The 23759-nt window shown below is 40.3% G+C and overlaps 1 protein-coding gene across 1 annotated transcript in view; it reads left to right on the top strand.

Moving 5' to 3' along the window:
• Nucleotides 1-20132, top strand: part of sntb1 (syntrophin, basic 1) — a 39701-nt gene extending 19569 nt beyond the window's left edge. Inside the window, exons 3-8 of the mRNA XM_004565155.5 lie at nt 4080-4197; nt 4342-4431; nt 5921-6057; nt 6264-6460; nt 14811-15040; nt 17219-20132. Of these exons, the coding sequence (XP_004565212.1) occupies nt 4080-4197; nt 4342-4431; nt 5921-6057; nt 6264-6460; nt 14811-15040; nt 17219-17311 (865 nt within the window). The 3' untranslated portion in view covers nt 17312-20132. The remainder of the gene's footprint in view (nt 1-4079; nt 4198-4341; nt 4432-5920; nt 6058-6263; nt 6461-14810; nt 15041-17218) is intronic.
• Nucleotides 20133-23759: the final 3627 nt, after the last annotated feature.

Here is a 23759-nt window from a genome sequence, read left to right as displayed (position 1 = left end):
GTTGTCATTTTGAGCTAAAAATAAATGGCTAAATGATCATTTGTTTCCCATATGGTCATATCACAAAGAATATGCATCTGCTTAAATCAAATTCAAGTCAAATGGTTAAAAAATAATTTCACACACACAAAAAAAGAGCTACCACACTGGGAAGGGTGAAGACAACTGGGTTGCCCGGCCCTGGCCACGAGGTGTCCCTTATTTATTTTTCAGGGAGTTGGCAACCCTACTCGACAGCATGTTTTTGCCTGAAGTGGTGGAACAAATTGGTTGTTTCCACCTTTAGAAGGAACAGTTTTCTTGCATATTTTGCAAAGTACTGTGCGCTAAAGTCTGACATCTTTTAGGCAAACCACTTAATATATTAAGCTAGCTCTTAAATTGTTATTGGAGTCTATAATGCTGTTCTTGCTCTCAAGCATGCTTGGGCTTGTGTTGTTGTGCTAGGAAATGTAAAGGCATTGATTTCGCAATATTACAATTTTATATGACATAAACATTTATACTGATATAAGCAGGGATGGTATGATATGACACAGCCTTAGTGTGTATTTCCCAAGGTACTAAAATAAAGCAGGGTCACTTAAGATTCTTATTTATATCAGTGGCTGTTAATGAGCATAATGTTAGTTGGGACAGTCTGCAAAGTAATACTCAACTTGTTATTCCAGTATTTAAGCTAAAGAAAGAATTACATTCAGAGTCGTGTAATTATTCTGCAGTCGTACTAGCTTGCTACTGCTAATTAGCACGGTTGTTAGCCGGCTTGAAGTTAGCTTAACTTAGCTCCTGTTGGTGTTAGTCTGCAATGCTTAACTGGTATGTACACTGCCCGCAGGGTACTAATTTCACATCTTCTTGTGTAGCGTTTTTGCTTTATTTGGTTATGATTACTAAACCGAAGCAAGCAAAGCAGAAATCTTCTGTTTGTCACTGTCTTAAAGGGTGCGGTTTCTCTTTGCAAGACAAGGATCAGCACAAAACATTCCACATGTACCTGCAGATTGTCCACGCTAGTAGAGCATTGGCTAAGCCCGAAGACTGTGCATTTTGTCACTTGGTCCGGGATTCAACCCTGGAAAGACAGGTGACATTTGTGGAGAAAGTGCTGTCCTGTCACATGGCACGACCCTTCCCTCTCCGAGTCTAGAGTCCCAGTTATTTGCGTCTCCGTACATCTAATTGGCAAATCTCAAATATGAAGGGCTGTAAATTTGATTTAGCTTGGCTACTGCTACTGCATCTGCAAGCCACTTTGGAACCAACATTGACCCCAGCTCCTCCTTCTCATGCTCTGTGCGATCTAATCAGTGTTGTGTCAATGTGGATTCCTTCTCTCTTCTGTGCTAGGAGTAAGGAGTCCTTTTTTGCTTCCCACATATCCTTGTAAAAGGACAGGAAGGAGGTCCAGGGAGGCTCCATACTCACAGACATAAACTGCCACTGGAAATAATTATCTTCTTTTGACTAAAGTAGGCCTGACTGAAGGACTCTAATAGTACAAAAAAGTTGCAGTTAATTAGCATGGACCTGGCCTTGGGGTATGTGCTCAGTGGTATTCTGCTATATCCACATGGGACAATCATCTAGTCTTCTCATATATGAGTGTTTTACACAACAACAACAACACAACTTGTGGTTAAAGTTCATTAATTTTGAAGTTTATTATTACACAAAAAAAACATGACAGACTTGAACTTTGCTGACTTTATTTGTGAGTAGCTGGGATCAATATCTCATCTAGTGACATAGGCAGCTTAAGCTTTACACAGATAACACTGTTATGTGGTTTGATAAAGCTTGAGGGCAGATTCACAGACACAGATAAAGTCCTTAGCAAAATTTATCTTGACTAACCTGTTTTCTCTCAAGAAAGTCAAGAAAGTTCTTTCCTTTCTTCACTTCCAGCCTTACCTTGCCAGTAGATGTTTGGTAAATGTTTAAACAGAAGGACGCCCAAGTTGAAATGCAGGTTGTCGTTTTTAAGCCGCAAAAGTTTGACGAGGTGTTCATATTTGTCCCGAAAGTTAGATGTTTCACAGAGTTTGGCTGTTCTGATATAATAAACAGAAGTTAAAGATTGCAGAGTGAGATTAAACTCTTTTTTTCATTTTAAGGATTCGGGGGTGATAAAATGGCTTTATATTAAGTGATAGATGAGCCTGTTTTATCTTCTTTTACTTTACTCAGTGCAATGTTCATCTATCTGAGGTTTTTCTCTTCATTTCAGCAGATGCTGTTTAAACTGTGTTTAAGCCTAAGATTCAGAAGATTGGCATTTGAGGAAAGATGGGACAGTGATGAGCAGGAGTGATAATTCAGAAGGAGTGAGTTAATAAAGAAGGGGACTACATGACAGGAGAAGGAGAGAAAGTAATGATGTTTACTTTTGGGTGAAGACAGGTTAATTATAATACAGATAATAAGGCAGATAGCTAAAATTCTCAAGTCAGGGTTTCACAACAAGGCTTAAAAAATCACTGAACGACATCTCCGTGTCTACATCCATACAGTCTATCCTTGGATCACATCTGCATGATGGAAGAGACCTTGAATACATATTTGCTAAATCTATTGATAATCCCACGAGGACAACTACCCTTTGATCAAATGAGAGATTTAACTTCTTTCATGCAGGAGCACACTTATGTAACGCCATGCATTCAGAGCAGTAGCCTTTTCAGCTCAGCTCAGTTTTATTTCTATAGAGCCAATTTACATGAAAACATCTTAAGATGCTGAGTTAAAAGTTAAAGACCCTACAAAATTGTAGCGAGAACCCAAAGATCCACTTGTGCTGTTTGTGTGTGGGATGGGTTTCGTTGCTAGTCCTCCCTATGTTCCCCATTCCTGCGTCATGCAATCAAGGGACAGATAACTTAGGTTGTCAAAGTTTTTGCCAAAGCAAATAGCACACCAAAAAACTTTCTCTACAAAAAGCACTTTTAGCCCCGGAATTCAGCCCTTATAGCTCCTCTCCTCCAGGATGCCCTTTATCAACCTGCCTTTTTACAAGCACCGATTCTATTTTTAGTTCAGATTAACACCTGGAGCTTATCTACTGTAGATGGTCTCGCCTACGTTTTGATAGAAGAGCAAATTAATCATATCCACTGGGGATTTTTTCAGGTTCTCCGTCTGTGTGATAAAAGAAAGCTGCAAAGAAAGCATTTTTGTCATGTTGAAACCACCCTTAGTGTGGAGTTTTAGTCCACTGTGCCACAGCTAATTTTTTCTCTGTATTTTCAATCGTATTTTAAAGGTTGTTATTAAATGGATATTACCAAAGCGTACACAAGCAGACACTGTTCCTACTTGAGCTTCATTTACCTTATTTGTGCATTTTCAATCCTTGAAACATTGTAGACTGTGCATACTTCAAACACGGCCCAAACACAATGTGAAGTACACATTGTACAGTTGCTACCATATCGCTTCTTTTAAATCTTTGAGTCAAGAATATTTAATAGTTTTCTGTGTCCACTGTTACTCTTATTATTTCCTTCCTTTAAAGTGGTCAGGTTATTTATCTATAGCATACTGGTTTACGTCGTGGAGCTGTATACTTGCTTTGCTGCCCTATAAAACAACAGTGCACCACTTTATGCACTGTAGGCAGACATATGTGCCTTTTTAAAATTCATATTCACTGAGCACACAATCAAAGAGCCATTCAGAGAGATTGAAAGGCATGTGTTTGTTTGTTTTTTTTAACCAAGGCCAGAAAGACTCACATTTCATGTAAGCAGATTAGATATGGAAATTTGGAGAGAGACGGCGCTGGTCTCCCACAGAGAATGCAATGCATGTTGAATAAACAAAAATTTCCATGCCATTTATTTCATTGTTCTGACAGAGTTGCTGTGATTAAGCAAATAAGAAAGGGGGCATATGTTAAAGCGCAAACCTGAAAAGGTAATATTTGAGTCCTAAAACTATAAGTCCAGAATAAATTGGAGTTTTGTGGTAAGGCTAACAAATATATTTTCAAGATTCTTCACTCTCAAGGTTTTAGCACTCGCTTCAGGATGATAACAGAGAAGTTCAACCTATTTAACTTTTCTTATCTTCCCCTGTAGACAACTAGAGCTACACTCTCCTGATGTCAGGCACACTGTGGTGCTGCGTTGCCCAGACCAACCATCTGCCCTGTCGTGGTTCTCCGCCATGCACTCTGTCACATCAGCACTGGCACAGGTCTGTCTTCTACGTGAAATATTATACCAGTGTCTCTCAGCACTCGATATTTCAGTAGATATAAGTAAGCCTCTGGAAATGTCTTTGAATGTTAAGTTATGCATATTGAACTATTTACCTTAAAAATGATCCATCTTGCTACAGCGGGTGCTGCAAGAGGTTATCCAAAACACAGCCAGGGCAGGAGTTGCTGGCAGCAAAGAGATACGACACCTGGGATGGCTTGCAGGCAAGGTAGGAGTGCATTACTCACAGTGTGGGGATATCAATTTGTCTACCCTCTGGGGGTGGGACAGCAAATTTCTATATCAGTTCTTAATCAGCTCCTGATACATTATTCCAATGTATTTTATGAGGGTTAATATATCTGGAATCTGAGTTAATGCCCTTATGAGATAAAGCATTTGTTGTTTGTGTGTAAAGTTGTAAAGGGTATTTTTTTAATTGAGTCAGATGGTAGAAATCCTTCAAAATAGTCACGTAAAAGCAGCATAAAAAGCCATCTGTCACAGAGAAGGGGGAAATATGATAGTCAGGTGTAAATGTCAAGAAAATCGCCATGCAGCTGCACACATTTGTACACAGAAAACGACAAAAATAGTTTGCTTGATAAAGCAGTGGCAGTATTTACTTGTTGCATACTACTTGGAGTTGTCAGATTAACTGTTGGAGAAAGATAAAGCAATAGGTCAATCTGCATGTCAGAAAGGTGTAAATTAGTGAGGCGGTGGGCCTGGGAAAGGGGCCCAGATGGTGTATGAATATATGACAAAGTATTAATGTGGTGTGTGTTTGTACTGTGTATACATACATGCAGACATCTGTGCAGAGATATCTGTATCTACCTAATTTAGTCCTCGTGAATTCGACAGTATTTTAATCTTTAAATGCAGCACAATACTGTTACTTAGCAACATATTCTGATTATGTTAAAAATATGACCCTTGACCCTCTAAATCCCACGATACGATTGGATGAGGCAGAACTTCAAAGAGCAGCTTAGGATTCCGTGGCTGTGCTGCAGATAAGCTCTCATAATGAGAATAGTTATGGAGCATTGTAAAATGAAATACCACACTTGGTGTGTGCGTGCTCTGAGTGAGGGGTTTGTAGAGATGAGTGGCTGAGGGGGCACCGCTAAGCATATGCTTAAAAAAACCTACAACTGCACACCAGCCACATTTATTTTGGGTGCACAATAGTGAATCTAGACATTTCCTGTGACAGAACAGAACAGCCTTGTGAACAGCTATTACAGATTGCAACTACACACATGCTCACACACACACCAGTCTTCTCTGTTACTGCCAGTGATCAGCCTCATCAGCACTCTCATTTAAAAACATGAAGACAATCTTAGTATTTGCAAAAACCACAAGAGGGAATAGGTATTTCTAATCGTGCAGAATTGATGTGATCAAATTTATATTGCACAGGTTTACAGGATTAACTGCCTAGTTAATCTATTATATTAGAATTTTACTAATTGATCATTTAATTTTAAATTCATCTATCAGGTTTTTTTTGTCATCAAATAATACTGCTAAATTTATGTCACAATGCCTTGCATACAAAGATATTGACTATATGGGCCAATAGCTGGAGCGTTTGTCGTGCGGATAATCCTCCTGATTAGTGCAGCTCTTTAAAAGACTAATTTTTATATATCTATATGTCAGACCATTAAAGGAAAGCTGTCATAGTCTCGTTGTTTGTGCTGCAGACAGAGAGTGAGAAGCAGTGCTGGAAGCCGGTGCTGGTGGTGGTGACAGAAAAGGACCTGCTGCTATATGACTGCTTACCACGAGGCCAGGAGGCCTGGCAGAGCCCTACACACACTTACCCACTTTTAGCAACGCGGTAGGACCCTCATAAAGATACTGACTTGCAGAAACTTGCACATGCATTAATATTGGGCCTTAACACATTCAATTTGTTTTATGATGACTAACACTATGGTGTTGCTTTTTTCATTTAAAAATGATTTTTCTAAAAATACTTCCAAGCATAAGAGTGTATATTGAATTTCTTCTCTTTGCTAAAAGGCTTTGTATGTGTTTATTTAGTCTGGTCCACTCAGGCCCTGACCGGGGGTCGCCGCACTCTGGCACAGAGCTGTTCTTTGCCACTCGGACTGGCACACGACTTGGCATTGAGACTCACCTGTTCCGGACTGAGACCACCAAGGACCTGTCCCTGTGGACCAGACACATTGTGAATGGATGTCACGGATCAGCTGAGATGATCAAAGAAGTCTCTACGAGTGAGTCCCGCTACACAGCACACAAACATTAAGATTAAGTGATATAATGCATAAAAAACATAGGAACATGCATATTGATACACCTGCATAGAGACAGGAATGCATGTAGGAGCTATGGCTGGAGCAGGTTGAGTTGTGCGGGTCACTGTGCTGGATTCTGTGATGCTTTCTCACGTGTGTTCAGGCATGCTGCAGCAAATCATATCCAGAGAGATTTAAGAGGCTGCCCCAGTAAGTACAGCCTGAGGTCTGGCAAGCGTAAATCTGGTACAAAGAGCATAATATATACAGACTCCTACATCCACTAAAACATTAGGATACCTTTGGGTTTGTGATATAATTTGACAGCCATATGGAGGATGTGGACAAAGTACTTGCTTTTTATAGAAATGAACGCTTTTCTACTGTGTGTGTGTGTGTGTGCGTGTGTGTGTGTGTGTTCCTGTCTAGCTATCTTTGTGAGGACCAACATGTGCATTCTACTATACTTGTGAGAACCACATTCATTTTTAATGGTTAGGGTAAGGGGCTAGGGAAACCATTATGTCGATGAAGGTCCTCACTAAGATAGCTGAACGGGCTTGTTTGTGTGTGTGTGTGTGTGTGTGTGTGTGTGTGTTATTTAGCAGTGAGCACTGGTCGTCCCGGGAATTTCAGCAGAATACCACCCCTCCCTCTCCCAAAGCACAGAATGCCCTGGGAACTCCACTTCTCCCTTGGGTGCCCCTTCTCACGTTGCCAAACTAACTTTCTCTTCAGATTCTAGCCAATCACGAAACAGACTTTATTCCGACTCGAGCGGTGACCATCACCGTCATTGTGTCCTCGTTGTCAGTGTAGTTTCTGGAGCATTTATCGCCAAGCTCTTGTTAAAACGTTCCTAAAAATGCGTCTCCACACATGTCACGCTGTGATTAGCGTAGCACGACTTTATTCACGTCTGTGAAACTTAATTTAAAACCTCTAAGCTGCATTGTAAAAGTATGATTTTGTTTGTCATGGCAGTTAGCTGTGAAATGTGAACGCAATCAGCACATTTTCTTTAATCCCATGACTAAACGTTGTCTAGACTGACGCGCGTTGCTCAACATAAATGATCTGTTGCTCTAAACGCAGCAATGACAGAAAGAAATCAAAGGCCACAGCCACGATACAGCCACACAGGTAATTTCTTTTACTTGTCTACTGGATGACCAAAAGACTTCATAGGGGTGTGTGGGTGCATAGTCCTATATTGCTCGGCATAGCTTTGCCCACCTCCAATCTGAGCAGAGGTTGATTCTACCAAGATGAGTGAAAACACATGTGCGGTCATGCAGGGCCTTTAGAGTCTGCTGTAACTATTTTTGGCCACTCAGGGGTAGCTGAAAAAAATTCTATGAAAACAGCAACAACATATTATCATCATTCAAATTGATATGACCAACTTAAACACCCAGCAGACTGAGAAACGTTCAAATTCATCTGGAGTCGTGCTTCTTTTCATTCTCTTTTCAGGCATCTGTCTCTTAATAATCCTCAGGAAACCAGAGAGCTGCTTTGACTCTAGCTAAGTCTCCCTGCTGTTTGCTGCTTGACTTTTTTTTGACAGCTGCTTTATTTGCTAAAACATCTGCATGCACAACATCTGTAAAGACTGTTTATATGCTAGTAGTGCTAGCAGTAAGAAAAACTCAGTTGGGTTTTAAAAACCCATCGATACATTTTCTTCTCCTTATCTAATTTGGGGTTGAGAGTGTTACATTCCAGCTTGAGAGGCGGGGTCAACCTAGGACAGGTAGCCAGTCTTGTGTCAGGGCTAAAGCAAAGAGACTGATAACCACTCACCACTCACCATTTTGCATGTTCTTCCTGTGTCTGTGTGGGTTCTCTCTCGGTTACCCACACAGTCCAAAGACATGCAGCTGACTGGTGGGGTTAAAAACCAAGCAACAAAAAGTGGTTTTGAAAATGTTTTTCTGATGTTTCCTGATTAGTAGAGGAAGGAGATTCACAATTTGTGAGCATTTTAAATCCCAGTCCCAGTCTCTGCTATGCTTTAACTTGGACCTCGGGCCAACCAGGACCAGTAATCTGCTGAGCAGACTTCAGGGATGTGTGGCAGTGATGTGTGTATGTGTAAAGCAAAGGGGTGTCAACCCTTTTAATACTGGTCTGAACCCTTCCATGATCATTTAGCATATTAAAATGTTAACGTTTTCTCCTTAGCACTAAGCAGAGAGGAACCGCTTAGGGTGTTAGTTTTACAGGTCTTTTAAATTAATAAAGCAACCTGATGGAAAACAACAGATTAAATGCAAGTGATTCACTAAAGTTCTAAAATCTGATGAATATAACAACGATCCAGCCAAGAGTTGTTGAGATTTTACTCACAGCTCATGTTTTTAAAACTCATGTTGACTGTAGAGGTCAGGTCGGGAGGCGCCATCTTTTGGGAACGGCAATAAATATACAAATTTATTCCTTTGCAGACCATTTAACATTTGTGTGTGGATGGGGTATTTATCACTTTCGTCCAACTAACAGGTCTACTGAACCATGCTATTACCACTGCTACAAATGTTTATTGTAATAGATTTCTTTGATTAATTTTTTGACTATACTTTAATATTCTTTTGGGTAATAAGTTGGTGACACGGGGTTTTGAATCTCCATTGCTCCCTATACCTAACCTTTTTTCTAGAATGGACTGATGCACATTCCTCAGTGTCAGCGGTTGCCACTTGAGGATTCATTATACTGACCTTGTCTGCTTTTCGTCTGTGTTATATTCTAAATCATCCTTATAGTTTATTCACTGTCAGATCCTATAATAAAGATTTGCTCTGAAGATGGATTAACTTTCAATCACTCATCGGGCAGAAGGCCGTTCTTGAGGGGCTTTAAAGGCATATTTGAAATCAAATTTTGTGAGCTCTCGGCCTGCTGTCATTCCCTTTATTATTATTATCCAAGGTGACTTAAACCTTCTCGAGGTTATTCTGGTATTTTAAGCTATTAGCGGAAGAAGTCACTGCCACGATGTTCTGTGGTGCATATCATGGCATAATATATGAATAGTTTAAACCTTACTCATGTCTACCGTAAATCCTCTCTCCCTGCCTTCCGACATCTGCATGCTTTTCACCAGTGTTAATCAAAATCAATAACTGAAAGCTCTCCGCCTTCCCTCCTGTAATGCACGCTAATTACCATGTGTGATTTGCCTAATGCCGTTTTACATGGGTCTTGTAGCGAGACCGCTTTCTCAACTGTGTTTTCCAAAGTCAAGCAAACTTTACTCTCAGCTTCAAACCATTAGCTGTTTAAAGTCAGCAATCCCCACGTCCTCCTTTTCAAGCTTCTCTTTAATGTTGTCGTTGAAGTGACAGCTGCAGAACCTGCCGAATTGTCTTGGAGGTCGATACAGTCTCCTTAATGAACAGGTAAACCTCTTAATGACTTAGAGGACTTTAAAAAGCAATTTTATCTCAGGGGCTGTGGGAAATTAACCTATTAACCTGCTGCGACGCTTGAAGACCGGAGCTGTGGGTTGCAGTTTCAAAATATGAGGTACTCTGCCTCCTCCTAATGAGTTACAAGTTACAAGACAAATAATACTGAATGCAACTTTTTGTCTCCTAATAATCTTTTAGAATTTCCACTTGTTGGTGTTTGTAACACACTTAGTGTCTCCCTCCTTTTTTTTTTCTCTGACCCCTCTCTTTCCCTGATTCATTTGGCTCCTCTCTGGCTCCCAGTGTTATCACTTTCTGCCCCTCCTTCTGTCTCTTCCACTCACCATCAGGCAGAAAGAAGGGCTTTTGTTGCTGCCTGAAAAGCCTCTTTCTCCCTCTGTGTGTGTATTCTTGTGGGAACTTTCTCCACAGAACAATGTTCTCAGGTAGAAGACTTTCAGGTCTAATATTCTCTCCTGAACACAACAAAGACCGCCACTCTTTGTTTCATTTGCAGCGCCATTTATACCATTAGGAACACGCTGTTCCCGTCACATTGTTTATACATCGTTAGAAAAATATTACACGTTATGAGACTAATTTTTCATCGGGGGTTAAAACAGGATATTATCCTCTATTTGACTGTATGTGTGTGGCTCAGCTTCTATTTGAATCAGACTGCTCTCCATATCAACATTACTTCCTGAAGCGTAGTCATCACACAGGTTGTTGTTTGAGTATCACAGGCAATAAGTAGGAAAGAGATTAATTTATTGCTTTATTTACTTGAATGTAATTTGAGTCTCTTTTGTGCTACATTTAACAACATTAACATAAAGTTGCATATATTTCAATTTGTTATAAATGCAAATGGAGATCAGACAAAAGTGGACAAAAGACCTTTCACCTCCTAGGACCTGGCGTCCACATATGTGGACATCACATTTTGGGTTATTTATACCAAAATAGTCAATTTTTCTCTACAAGGGCCTGATATCCACTTACGAGGACATTATACTGCTACTGTTCTATCAAATGTTTAAACAAATATCCTCATATGTGGCTCTCATTTTTCTTAGAAACAAAAATTACCGTATTTCCCGGACTACAAAGCGCACCTGAATATTAGCCGCACAAGCTAAAATCAGGGGAAAATCCTGTTTTGTACATACATTAGCCGCACCTGACTAAAAGCCGCAGGTGTTTCAATATTGACTTATCATATGTTAGAGAATATGCACAAAGCGAATTGTCAGGAAAGAGATGGCTGTTTGGAGACACACCCCTTTTATTAATATTTTGAAAAACAAGTTATGGGTACATATTTGCACATGTGCTGTGCTTCATAAATGAGTAACAAATGTAGTACATAACAGTAACCTACAGCACACCAGAAAAATAGATTCGGACTACCTTTTAGGCTCAGGTGCAGAGACACAGCTTTAACAAGAAGAAAAGTCAGTCATTCACCACCATCTTCCTGCGCACTAAAACCACCAAAGTCCTCTTCTCCAGTGTCGGAAACGAACAGGCTCAGGATGGCTTCGTCATCCACTCTCAGCTTCTTTCCTTCGTTGTCACTTTCAAAACCAAAGAAATCCTCGTTGTCAGTGTCGGAGTCGAACACCCTCTGAAGGGCCGTGGCGGTGTCCTCCTCTCCATCATGCAGCAGTCCAGCCCTTCGAAATCCGTTGGTGATCGTGGATGTTTGCACACTTTTCCACGCTGTCAGAATCCACCGGTAGAGTTGAGCATAACTTGCTTTTCGCAAGTTTATCGCCGCTCATCATCCACGCCTCCCGCTGAACGCGTAGCGCTACTTTGAAGTTTGTTTTTCGCGCTACTTGTACGGCACTATGTTGCCTGGCGGACGGACATGTGACCAACATACCACTCTTGAACCCCGATCCTTCCGCCAGGCAACGTAGTGCCGTACAACAGCGGAACAAACAAAACAAATCGTCTTACGATATGACAAAAATCACGGACAATCTATAGAAAAGCCGCACCTGACTAAAAGCCGCAGGGTTCAAAGCTTGTGCAAAAAGTAGCGGCTTATAGCCCGACAATTACGGTAGGTAAAAAAAATAAATAAATCTGGTAATTCTTTGTTTTTACATTCATCAGCTCCCAATCAGCCCAAATATCAAAGAGAAATTAAAAATGCATGTCGTGGAAGAGTTCAGGTCTTAGGAGGTTAAAAATACTCAAACACTGCCAGATACTTTATATTTGTCACCATGTTGTTCACATTGCTCTCCAACTTTTATGTCAGTGTTTTTTGGTTTTGTTTGTCAAGAGTTCAAAGAAGTTCAAACTGAGGTGGTCGTCTCAAGAAACGTAGCTGTTCATAGCGTGAGGTGTACAGTAAGCTTGGAGTGTTTGAAGGATTTTCAAAGATTACAGGTGTCAACAAGTTTCCGCCTGTTTAACTAAAAAAAAAAAGCAGATACTTGAGCATTAATATTAAGCCAGCAACACTGATAATGCTGTACACCTGCATGAATGTCATTGGCTGTAACAGCACTCAGCTAATGTAAATCTGGCTTTAGTTTTGTGTCTTAACTAAAGCTGTGCCACGTTTATCACTTTTATGCGCTCCCTATAACTTGACCCAAACCTGCAGCTTTTAATCTCTGTGCACCTGCAGTTTGTGCTCCTACTTTTGCTTTGTAACGAGTATGATGAAGTGCTAATTGAGCACATTCGTGTAGCATTTTGTTCCACGCTTGTTTTACAGCTGACAGCTCCCGCTGTTTGTAATCTAGAATAAGACATTCCAGAGTGAAATTAAAGTTTCTTTTTTGCCTTTCTGCTGAACCCACACTGAAATATGCTTGAAAAGAGCAAAATCAAAATGAATGTAGAATGCATTTCTGTGTTTAATTACATTCTTGTGCACTGCAAATTACCCTGTACGGGGGAAATAAAACTCACAGGAAGTCAAGTCACATTTGCTAACCGTCCTCTCTTAGTTGTTGTTGTTGTTTTTTTGTTTTTTTAGATAAACTGAAACATGGTAGTCTGATTAGGAAGGTTTAACTGCCAACATAGTTAATTAGACATTATGTGTCTCTTTCAGTTTAACGACAAGCTAACAACTACTAAACCCTAAAGAGCAACAATGTGGTTTACTGGAGGTCGTTATTCACCAGGACGTGAAGTGACGTGTGTTTTTGGGTTATTTTCATGTTAAAAGACAAACAGAAGACACAGACTTAGTTTAGCTGCTGACTACTTGAGGTTTTCTTTGAAAATCTTCACAAAGCTGTCTTTCTTAAAGATTTTTTAAAGATTCCCACAACAAAATACTCAGACGACCGTGTTTCACTGTGGAGACGGTGTTCTGTAGCTCGTGCACCTCTTCTTTCTCCAAACATAAGCAGTATCTCTTTGGCCAAACTAGACTCTAGTTTGGTGTCATCTAACCAAAGTCTGCGCTTCCAGTATCCATAATTTTCTCCAGGTTATCCTTTGCATACTATAATATTGCCTAAAGTTGTCTGTTCTGCAGAAGTGGAGTTTTTCTTGCTCTGCAGGCTTGCAGTTCATTCCTCTGCAGGATTTTTCTTCTTTGAGGCAATTCCAGACTCAGCCAAGTCATTCACTCATGTCTTGGCAGTTGTTCTGGGGTCTTCAGACACATCTCTCACTAGTTTTCTTTTCAGTTTTTGAGATCTTTGATTCTTGCCTCTACCAGGCTTGTTCTGCACTGTGTGGCTCTCTTTGTTGATGATACTTCTCACTCCAGTTCTTGACACATGGAAATGTTGTGATATCTCTGTATATCCATCGCCTACCTCTACAAAGTTAAAGCTTATCATTGCACAGCAGTGGTTTGTGCTATGGTTTACATTGACACTGATCATTTTTGTTATTTTCTGAAATTATTCTGTTATTGTGTGCAAGTAGAATAGAATTAATACTTTGTAAAGAAAACTAGTGTGTTTAGAAATGCTGAAAATCACCTGCGATGTTAAAAGTGCTTTTAAACAGTGCCTCGTGTGTGTGTGTGTGTATATCTACATACAAACATCCATCCTTGTACACACATCTTGGTCAAACAATAGAAAGATAACATCTCTCTTCTCTCTTACCGTCTCTTTGTCAAACAAACACGCTGCTTGGTAGATCAGATATCGTCAGGAGAGCACAGTTTGTGCTGCAAATGAAGTTTTCGTCTTGCGGCCTTCACGTCTGCTGCAGGGAGTGGAGGTATTCTGCTGTCAAGGAGTGAAAAATAAGGCTAAATGCACCTAGATCACACAGTGCGGGGACAAGGCAAAGCAGGAGGAGCTGATAAAGATAGTACACTCAGCTTTCAGCTAAGACACCTGCTGTGACGAGAGGAGGAAGAGCGGGAGAAAAGTGATGAGAAATGTTGTAAAATAGAGAAATTACACTCCCTGCTTTCAGCCGAATGAGAAGGAGAGTGTGTCACTGAAATGCTGCTACTTCATTTAGTAAGTAAACAGATATGAGATACAAGAGATACGAGGGTTTGGGTTGTTTATAACGTGCCAGGACTGACAACCAGCCCTCGAACAGCACTAATAAACCATATTACTGGCATGAATATGCAAAAGCTCTTTTAGATCAGCCATCCCAGTTCACTCAGAGGAAGTGTACCTCTCTTGGATGTAGTATAGCTAATGTTCCAGTCTCTTGTTGGACTTTGGGTTCCACAGGCACAGTTGTTATAGACTGTGAACAAAACACAGCTTTTGTCAGTGAGCAACACTTTGTAAGGATTTTATGGTTTTTACACATAAAAAAACAAAAATTTTCCCTTGTATGTTAAGACTAGCTATTCTACTCTTGCTCTCTGCAGGTATCCTTTAGACCTCACTCTTCCACCTCCAAGCCAAGCATCGTGAGCACCTTGTTAACAATCAAAAATCTTTGTCTTCCAGGTTGTCTGTACCGGGGTCAGGAGTGTCGGCTGGCGATCCACTATGAGAGGGGCTTCTCTGTGCTGGCTGACCCGAAAGCAGAAGATGGGGAGGACTTTGAGGAGAGAGTAGCTCGCACTACTAGCAAGCCCCAAGTTCTCCTCTCTTACCCCTTTGAAAAACTAAAGATGTCTTCAGATGACGGAGTACGCATGCTGTTCCTCGACTTTGGGGGGAAGGAAGGGGAAATTGTGAGTGTTTTTTTTTTTTTTTTCTTTGGTTCATTTTTTGTATTTTTAACTTCACATTTAGACACACAAACCCTCACAAAATATGTTCATGTATAAGAATCGGTTTCTTCTAAGAGGTGAACACTGATAGTAGTGATTGTATTTTTGTGAGGGTTTTTTGTTTGTTTTTCAGCTACACCATAGTTTAATTGAAAGATATCATAACGGCACTTCTATCAAGTCTTGTTCTTGGAGTCGGCACAATCTAATAAAAAGAATGAGTTTGAGTTTCTAAGGCTGTGAAAGTCAAACGTGCAGCAGCCACAAAGTGTCACTGAAAGGAGGAGTTACTTTAGTAGCCCAGATGTTTCTGCAGATGTTTCCCAGGCCTGTTCAAAATCAACTTTAAACAAACACACATTATGACACATAATTTCTTACATTTTCCTGACTATAAACCATACCTGTTACATTTCTAACCATGATTCAGAGGTGGTGTTTATTTTAGTGAAGAGGTTTGTAAAAACCTTGTTTTATTGACAGGTGGGTAAGGCACGGGCCAAAATGCTGACTCGGATCTTCCCGAGGAAGTTGCCGTGGATTCCTTGAATCCAAAGGGTTCAGTTACAGCTTGATTTTCCAGTAATTCATATTTTAAAAGACACTATGTCCTAAAAAGTGTTTAAGTGGTATAATTGTGTCAGCGTTTAGAAATACTGGTGAGTAAAAAGCATCAGGCTTAAATGGGTGTGGTTACACACACCTCACAGTAAACAGAATAGGTTCATTCCCACTCTCAGGGGCTTTCGCAAGGCCTTCTGGGAATTAAGGAACACGAGCTGCGCTAGAAGCAAGCGCAACAGGAAGAAGGAATGTGGTACAGCAGAAAGTAAATTACAGCACTTAATCAAAAAATCTGAAATGAAATAAACTTCGCACGAACACTTAAGTCTTTGAAGGTAAGAGCACACGAGTTTTCCTTAAAAATAGCCCGTCACTTACTGTAAGAGTTTTAATCTGTTTTACACCACCTAGCAGTTCACTGATTAGATGTCCAGGTGGCTCATGTTTCAGAGGCCAACCTCGAGTAATTCAGGACCAGAAAACAGCCGAGTGCAAACCCAAGCCAGTGTGTGCATCAGTGTGGTTTAGGTTGGATTTTATGTGACTATTAATGTGCCTGTAGAGTACCTTTCCCCAGCCTTTAAACAAAGTGTTTACCCAGAGCAACAACATTGCCTTTGCATCACTCATAAAGCCGTGTCATTTACTGTATGCTGGAAGAGAGAGTGATGGTGAAACAATATAGACTCCCCAGGCTTATGGGATTTAGAAATTGGAAACGGATGTTTATGTCAACGCCTCGATCTGCTGTGACAGTCCACATACAGCTCTGTGTAGAACTTCTGTCGGATACACTAGCGTTTGACTGCTCCGTTTAAGCTGATGGCAAATAAGCAAAGACTTTGGCGCTTTGAATCAAAACCCACTGCTGACTACCTTAGCAGAAACAGCTTTAGTGTCTATAGTGTTTCTGAAATCCCAGCACAGCTATAGACTTTATAAGAGGAATCCCAAGACATTTGCGGATGTGGCTGATGGCTCATTAGCTCATCGTTTGAAAAAGGAGATAACTAGGAGTCTTTTTTCCCCCCACACAGTATGTACTGTACTGTAAATTTAGCAGGATCTAAACTTGTCTAATTTTGTCACAGATGCACATACAGAAAGCGTGTAATATCAAGCCAAGCTTTATGGTCCAATCACAGTGTAGCTACATGTAGATCTGCTCTGGCTTCACTTGTTTCTGCAGTGTTACAGTTAACCATCTAAACAGTAGTTTTAGTGTGAATTTCTAGGTTAAATCTCCCCACTGACCTCAGGAACAGGATATGAGTCACAGTACCGGTGAAATCACCCACTGTTGATTCAGGCTATGAGAGAGCTTTGTTCATAGTGATGTGGTGTTTGCGTGCATACTTGTGTGTGCTTGGCACCAGCTAGGGCCGTCTAATACTTGCCACATGGAGAACCATTTGTGTGCAGTTAGTTTTGAGTATATTTCTTTTGGTTTTAAGTGCTTTGCAGATTCATTTTCTGTTTGTTTTTTTTTAAATATACATAGATCATTGTTTCTCATTTGTATCCCAGCTGTGTTTTTGAATTTTTAATCCTGTTGTTTTTCTTTTCCTTTTATAGCAATTGGACCTCCACTCATGTCCAAAGCCAATCGTCTTCATCCTCCACTCTTTCCTCTCTGCTAAGATCTCCCGCCTGGGTCTGGTAGCTTGATGGCGTCTCCACAAAGGGACATGTAAACTTCTTTGAAAGCAGAACTCCACCTTGTCTGTCCGCCTATCTGCAGCCTGCATGCAGTTAAACCACCTCAAACTCCTTCAGTCGGAAACCCGAGCTGAGCGAATGTAGCCTCTATCTGGAAATCAAACTCTGTATGGATTCTCCAACTCTATCTTTAAGAAAAAAAAATTAAGAAAGAGATCAAAGTGAAAATGTGCTCTTAACAGACTCTCTGTAATGGCTGCATGGACTGAAATGTTGATTGAAGAAACACGGAGGAAAGTTCAGACTGGCCTAGATACAGAAGGATGACATAAGGACATATGAAAGGAGAATATCGGGCATTGCTGTCACGTTCGGATTTGGAAGGATTGTCCACGTGTAGCAGGCCTGGGATGAATTCACTTTCCATTCAATCAAAATACCAGGCAAACTGCCTTCCATTTACCAATTAAATAATTTATTTACCATTAGCTCTGAAAGGACATTCTGAATTTCACTTGTCATTTTTCTTCCACAAACACTTGACACACTGTGGAAAAACTTTGCGCATTTGTCTTTATTAGCGTCCCCTGAGATGTCTCGCTAGCAGTGTCGGCATTCATCATCGGAGCTCGTCGCCACAGTCCGTGGCTCGGATTCCCACAGTGTGACAGCTCATTCAGATTCAAAATGTCACTGTATTCTTTTAACACACCGCACACAATAAGCTGGTGGCCCAGTATTTGAGCTGACAGCGATCTGACAGTTAAATTAGCGTTACATGCATGGAGTTTTACGTTCAGGGCGTAGGGATGCGTTTGATTAAATTATCCCTGACAGAACTACAGCTAAATAAGACATGTAGAGTATTTTGGAAAATCTATTTTGAGCAGATAATTTAAAGAAGCAGTTTAATCTTTTAGGTAAATATGCTCGTTGATGCTCCTGCTGAGAGATGACTGCTATAAGCACTTGCGACCACTTTATTAGGAACTACTAACGCATTTAAAAGCTCTGCCAGAACTGTGACCTCTTATGAAGTCGCATTTTCAGTTTCTCTACCTTTTTGAGCCCTTCACGTGTGCCCGTGGGTTGGTACCTTTCAGTACAGTGCTGTCCAACGCACACCGATGGCCTCGCTCAGAAATACAAACTAAAAGTCAGGATGTGGAAACAGCATGACATATTAAACCCCAAAGATAATGTTTAATGCATGAATTTGCACCACTAACCACAGGTTTCTTACCATTAGCTAAATGCTTACTTTCTTCTGCCATCCTTTTCTTCATGTTAGTAACTCAGAAAGTAGGATACCATTATTTGAGCAGTTTTCTTGGATTTATGTGAGACGTTTTTGCGTGAATTTTCCGAGTAGTATTCCAGCACAGCATGAACAGCTAGTCTGGCTCTGTCTTCCCCATTTAATCTTTACTCTACTAGTAAGTTGATTTTGTTATCTTTGGACAGAGTGAGGCTAACTTGGTCGAAAAATAAAGACTTTGCCTGAAAACAGTTAATCTTAAACTTACATAATAAAGTTTATTTACCTATTCTGAGGGAAAAATATTTTTCCACAAAATGCCATTGGAGAAAATGTTACCAGTTGCTAAATTGACCTTGTGGTAAAGGGGATTTAGTCTAAAAAAGACTGCAGCTAAGAACTTGACTAATAACAGCAAACTCTGTAAAACAATAACTTGATGTTTTCACACAATAAACACATGACGTGTTAATAAGTCAGCTCTAGAACCTTTGGACAGACCCAGTGTAGCTGTTTCCTCTTTCCACTCTAAGCTGTGGTCTGTGGCCTTATGTTTAGATGACTGAGTGAGCCTTCTCGTTTAGATCTTTTTAACAAACTGAGTCAGCATACCTCTCATCATTTCAAACAATCTCACTAAGAGTATCCAGTCCGATCAGACGTGATGATGCTGTTTTGCTCCTCTTGTCTTAATTCCAGGGCTGACAATTTCCCAGCACACCTCTCTCTACATCATAAACTGCTTACAAACTGCAACCCGATCACGAAAATACCTGCCATGTATAATTCAAGTGATTCTCAGTATTTGTACTGAAACTTAAAGTTCGATGAAATATTGCCCCAAACTTCCTGTATTATTTGTGAGAAAAACCAAAACAAGTTGGCTATCGTGGTCTTCAATCCTGCTTTAGTCCTGTAGCCGCCACGCAGCTCATTATTCTTTTAGATGTCATGCAGCAGATCAACTCTGTATGCCGCTCTGTCTCTGACAGGCTGGCTGCCGGCTCTTTTCTCGTGCCTTTAAACATCTGAAGAAAGTAAATATTTGAATTATAAAAGAAGTGAATCAGAGATCACAGGGTGAGCATGAAATAGTGTGACTTCTATGATGGCTGTTAAAAGTGGTATTTTTGTGTTTGTGTTCTTTATATTGTAAACACACTGAAATATTTCCAGTGGTCATTTACACACACACACACACACACACACACTGTGATTGTAATCTTACTACACTGTAGAAGAAATTTTTGTTGTACTGATAGTAAAAGAGACACTGTAACACCTCGATAATCCAGCACTTACTGATAATGCCAAACAGCGAGATGCTCTTTGACTAAAGGATGCTTTGATACGTAGAATACTCCGATGCCTTCGGCAGCTACTGTACTGTCACTCACAATGAAAAGCTTAGTTTTTAATTCAAACTGTGCACATAAATCATGTATTTAACAACAGTGACATGATGAGTTTGTTTTCATTGTCTTCCTTTGTGATTTACTCGTTGCTCATTAACACTGAGGACCAATCAACACTACTGCCATGTTAAAATGTAAATTAAATCTGTTGATAATATTGGCTTTCAGCTCATTTTTATTTATGATGTTATGATGGAGCACTCGAATTGTCTCTTCCTTCAGCTTCGGGCTCAAGCTGAGCACAACGCTACCTGTAAATATTTTCTCTGCAGTGCAGCGAAAACCAAGTTTTACTTTAACAGAGAGTTGGGATGAATAGCAGCGTGCTAAATTACAGTGTATTGGTGGCAGATCAGCTTTACTTAGAAAGTGTTTTATTGGCTATTTCAGCAGATAGGATTCATGGAGCAGTTGAGTTGTGTGTTGCACTTAATGCGGCCATAACTCTTGACACTGTTTACTTGAATCCTAGGTGATGAGGTAGCATCCTTTCTCTCTTCCTCCTCCACACACTGGACTGGCACGTCGTGTTTCCGTCGAGGTTGACGTGTTGTGACCTGAAACAAAGTAATAACTCTCAACATTGTTTACTAGCCGACATCCTTTGCCAGTAAATTTTCCCACCTCTCCAAAGCTCCTTGCGTTCCCCTTCTGTTCGAGCTGATATTGAGCTCAGAAGTCAGACTCTCAGCAGGACACCAAACGTCTGCAGATAGTAACGGTTGCATCATATGAAAGAAAATCACTTCTCCACAGGTCAGCTTTCCCACTGAGACACGCACAAGGCTGTGTTTGTGGTAAGCTTAATACCTGAAAACGCACACAAACGGACCGACGGCGTTTGTGCTGAAATTTTGCGCACGCACCGAACCACAGAAACGTGAACGCTCGCGTGTGCCCAGCCTTCTCACGGAGGGAGAGTGAGAGAATGGACCGTATTGAGTGAGGCTTTCAGCTTTTCATTTTAAGGGCTTGGCAAAGTGCCAAATCAATTAGCAATCAGTCATAAACTGTGTGTCTGTTTGTGTGTGAGAGCGGCCCAAAGTTGTGTTTTTGTGCACACAGTGGATACCTCTCTCAGCAGCATGCAACTGCATTCCACTAAAGTTGTTTTTTTGTGTGTTTTTAATGCATGTGTGGGTGGAGGGGGCGTGAAGGGGCTCTGAATGAATAGCTTTTCTCTTGGCTGAGCCTCTTGTTGCATTCCTCAACTGTGGCAGGTCCTCACAGGTCCTGGGTCGCTTACGTGTGCGTGTTTGCATGTATTTGCATTTGGCTGCATGCAAGAGTGTAAATCTGCTGTATGTTTTGTGTGAGTTGGAATCAGAATTGCTGGAGGAACAGAACAGAGCATGTAGGATGAAGAAAAGAAGGCACGCAGAAGGCTAAAGTCAATAATCGACTCATACATTTATGAGGTGAAATGTCTAGATGGAAACTTAAACTTTTATACGGGTCCTTACTTTAGTAACATAAAAGAAGTAGAGTCTGGCTGAATGGCATGAAATGCTGAAAAGTCATGGTCCAGAGGTACAGACTACGAATGGTGTGATCCAGACAGCAGAATACTTGAATAGCCAGTATGTTTCACTTCGATTCATGGGATAACCTGCAAGTGTGTGTGTGTGTGTGTGTGTGTGTGTGTGTGTTGGACAGGGCCCTTTCTATCATACACACACCCACTTGCACATTCTCTAACTGAACAAACTCACCTAAAATATTTGATTATTATTTAACTACTATAGTAAAAAAAAAAAAGACGAATAACCCAAGTTTGCAAGTGAAGGTACACTAAATCTGTCATGTGGCTTCATGAATGTCACAGTGCAGTTTACACTTTGTTGCCTTTACTACAGCACGGGGCTCCAGACATTCAGTGCCCTTGAAACACTATGCATTTAAGTTGCAGATAACGCTTGAAGGTAACCACATTGCATTATCACAACGTTAAGTTGATATGACAAATGTGTTTGCAAAGTAATCCTTGTTTACATTAACAGCATGCACAATGCAAAATTAGCATTCATTTAAAGTCATTCAAATGTCATAATAATATTTTCTCTTTTTTAAAGGTACAGTCAGACATCTTTTTAGTTTAGTTCATAGAAAATTATAATGTTTTACTTAGAAATATACAGTCATTAGTGGGTAATTATGTCTTTCAACAGATTAATGTGTTCTCATAAACAAATAAATGCAAAGTGAGCGGGTTTGTGGAAGCCACCAAGTCGTCCCATTGTCTTGAATAGAGTGGTCGAGATGGAGATCGCTGGTCCACCTAATCATATTTTATGGATGTGGCCATACGCGGTACGCTTTTACATGCCATGGCAAATTTTTATTTCTGAAATAAGGGACACACAAAAAAATTCTGTTGCTGAAAAATACGACAGAAAGGAACCAGCCCGATAGTTGATAAGACATTCAAGTAGTTCTCTCGTCTATATTAATTTTATAGAAACAAATGGTGATGACATTATTATTATTATTATTATTATTATTATTATTAATAGACTCCAAAACAGATCAAGAGTAGCCTTGTTGTCTACTTTGAAAACACTTTGTTCCAAATTACAAGTAATTTTTTCCAGGTGTCCTATAAAACAGTTGGCAGGGCTGACTGTCGTTGCTGCTTTGTCTCTAGAAGCTCCCATAATAAGAGTCATCATGATTCAAAATTTCTAAAAGTTTAACAACTTTAAATTTTATGGAAAGTTTCTAATTGGTGATTGGTTTAGTGTTTGTGTGATGCTTCCCTTCAGGACTCAGTACTGGATTTCATTTGCTATCAAAACTTCAAACTTTTTCTAAAAGTAAAGATAAAAATTACAACGTAGATTAAGACATGATGCCACCATAAAAAGCACTTGTAATGCACCTCCTAAGTCTCTGTCCCGACTATCTCATATGCACTGGGCAGAAATCCTGAGTAAAAAATGTCTTATTTCTCCATATTTTAGTCATGTTCTCTCTGCAGCAATAAGTACGTAATGATTCCAGGATTAAGCAGGTGTAAAGTGGCTTTAAAAGTGCCACTCAGTGTGTTTTCATGAAGGCTGAAGAATTGACTATGGTAGTATTTTACACATTCTTTGTGAGCTATATGCAATAATGTCACAAAGGCCTGCAAAGGGGATGTATTGAACTGTTGAAGGTGATCCTCAAGTGCGACGTGAAGGATGGGATTGTGCTCAGTGGAATTTAAATGCTTTCATTACCAAGAAGTACCTCAACAGGAGCTCCTATCTCACATCCTGATGAGTGTGTGTGTGATGAGTTATTGAGTGCCTAAGGACATTACTGCTTTGTACATTTGTCAGACTGCATTGGACAACAGTAATAGGGTCAAAATCACATCTGGATGTTTATGTTTTTTTTAAACCATATGCTGTTAAAATGCCCCAAATTAGTTTCTATATTTCCTTTAAGCACAGCACTGGTGGATCATAGGTTTGTTGTCTCCAGGTTTACAAAAAGTAGGAGTTGCAATGCCATATCCAGAAAAGTGAAACTGCATCCATGTCCTAGAGCCAGATCTGGGCTCAGCCTGCACAGTTTACACCAGCAACAATATGGTTTTGCTGCTCCTTAGATCCACGATCCACAGGGACAGACATTGGTACTGGGTGCTTGATGCCAGAAAAGGCAGGAACCTGGTCACAGATCAGTCATAGGAATGTTGTATTTTAATGACCATAAAGTGAACAGCAACCCTTCTCTAATCAAAATCTTGACAATATAAGTTTTATTTCTTCTTACTTTCCCTGCTGGCTTTTCGTGGCTT

The sequence above is a fragment of the Maylandia zebra genome, linkage group LG11, assembly GCF_041146795.1.
Source record: "Maylandia zebra isolate NMK-2024a linkage group LG11, Mzebra_GT3a, whole genome shotgun sequence".
NCBI lineage: Eukaryota > Metazoa > Chordata > Actinopteri > Cichliformes > Cichlidae > Maylandia > Maylandia zebra.
Note: the sequence above shows the minus strand (reverse complement) of the source record. Positions and strands in the feature narration are given on the sequence as shown.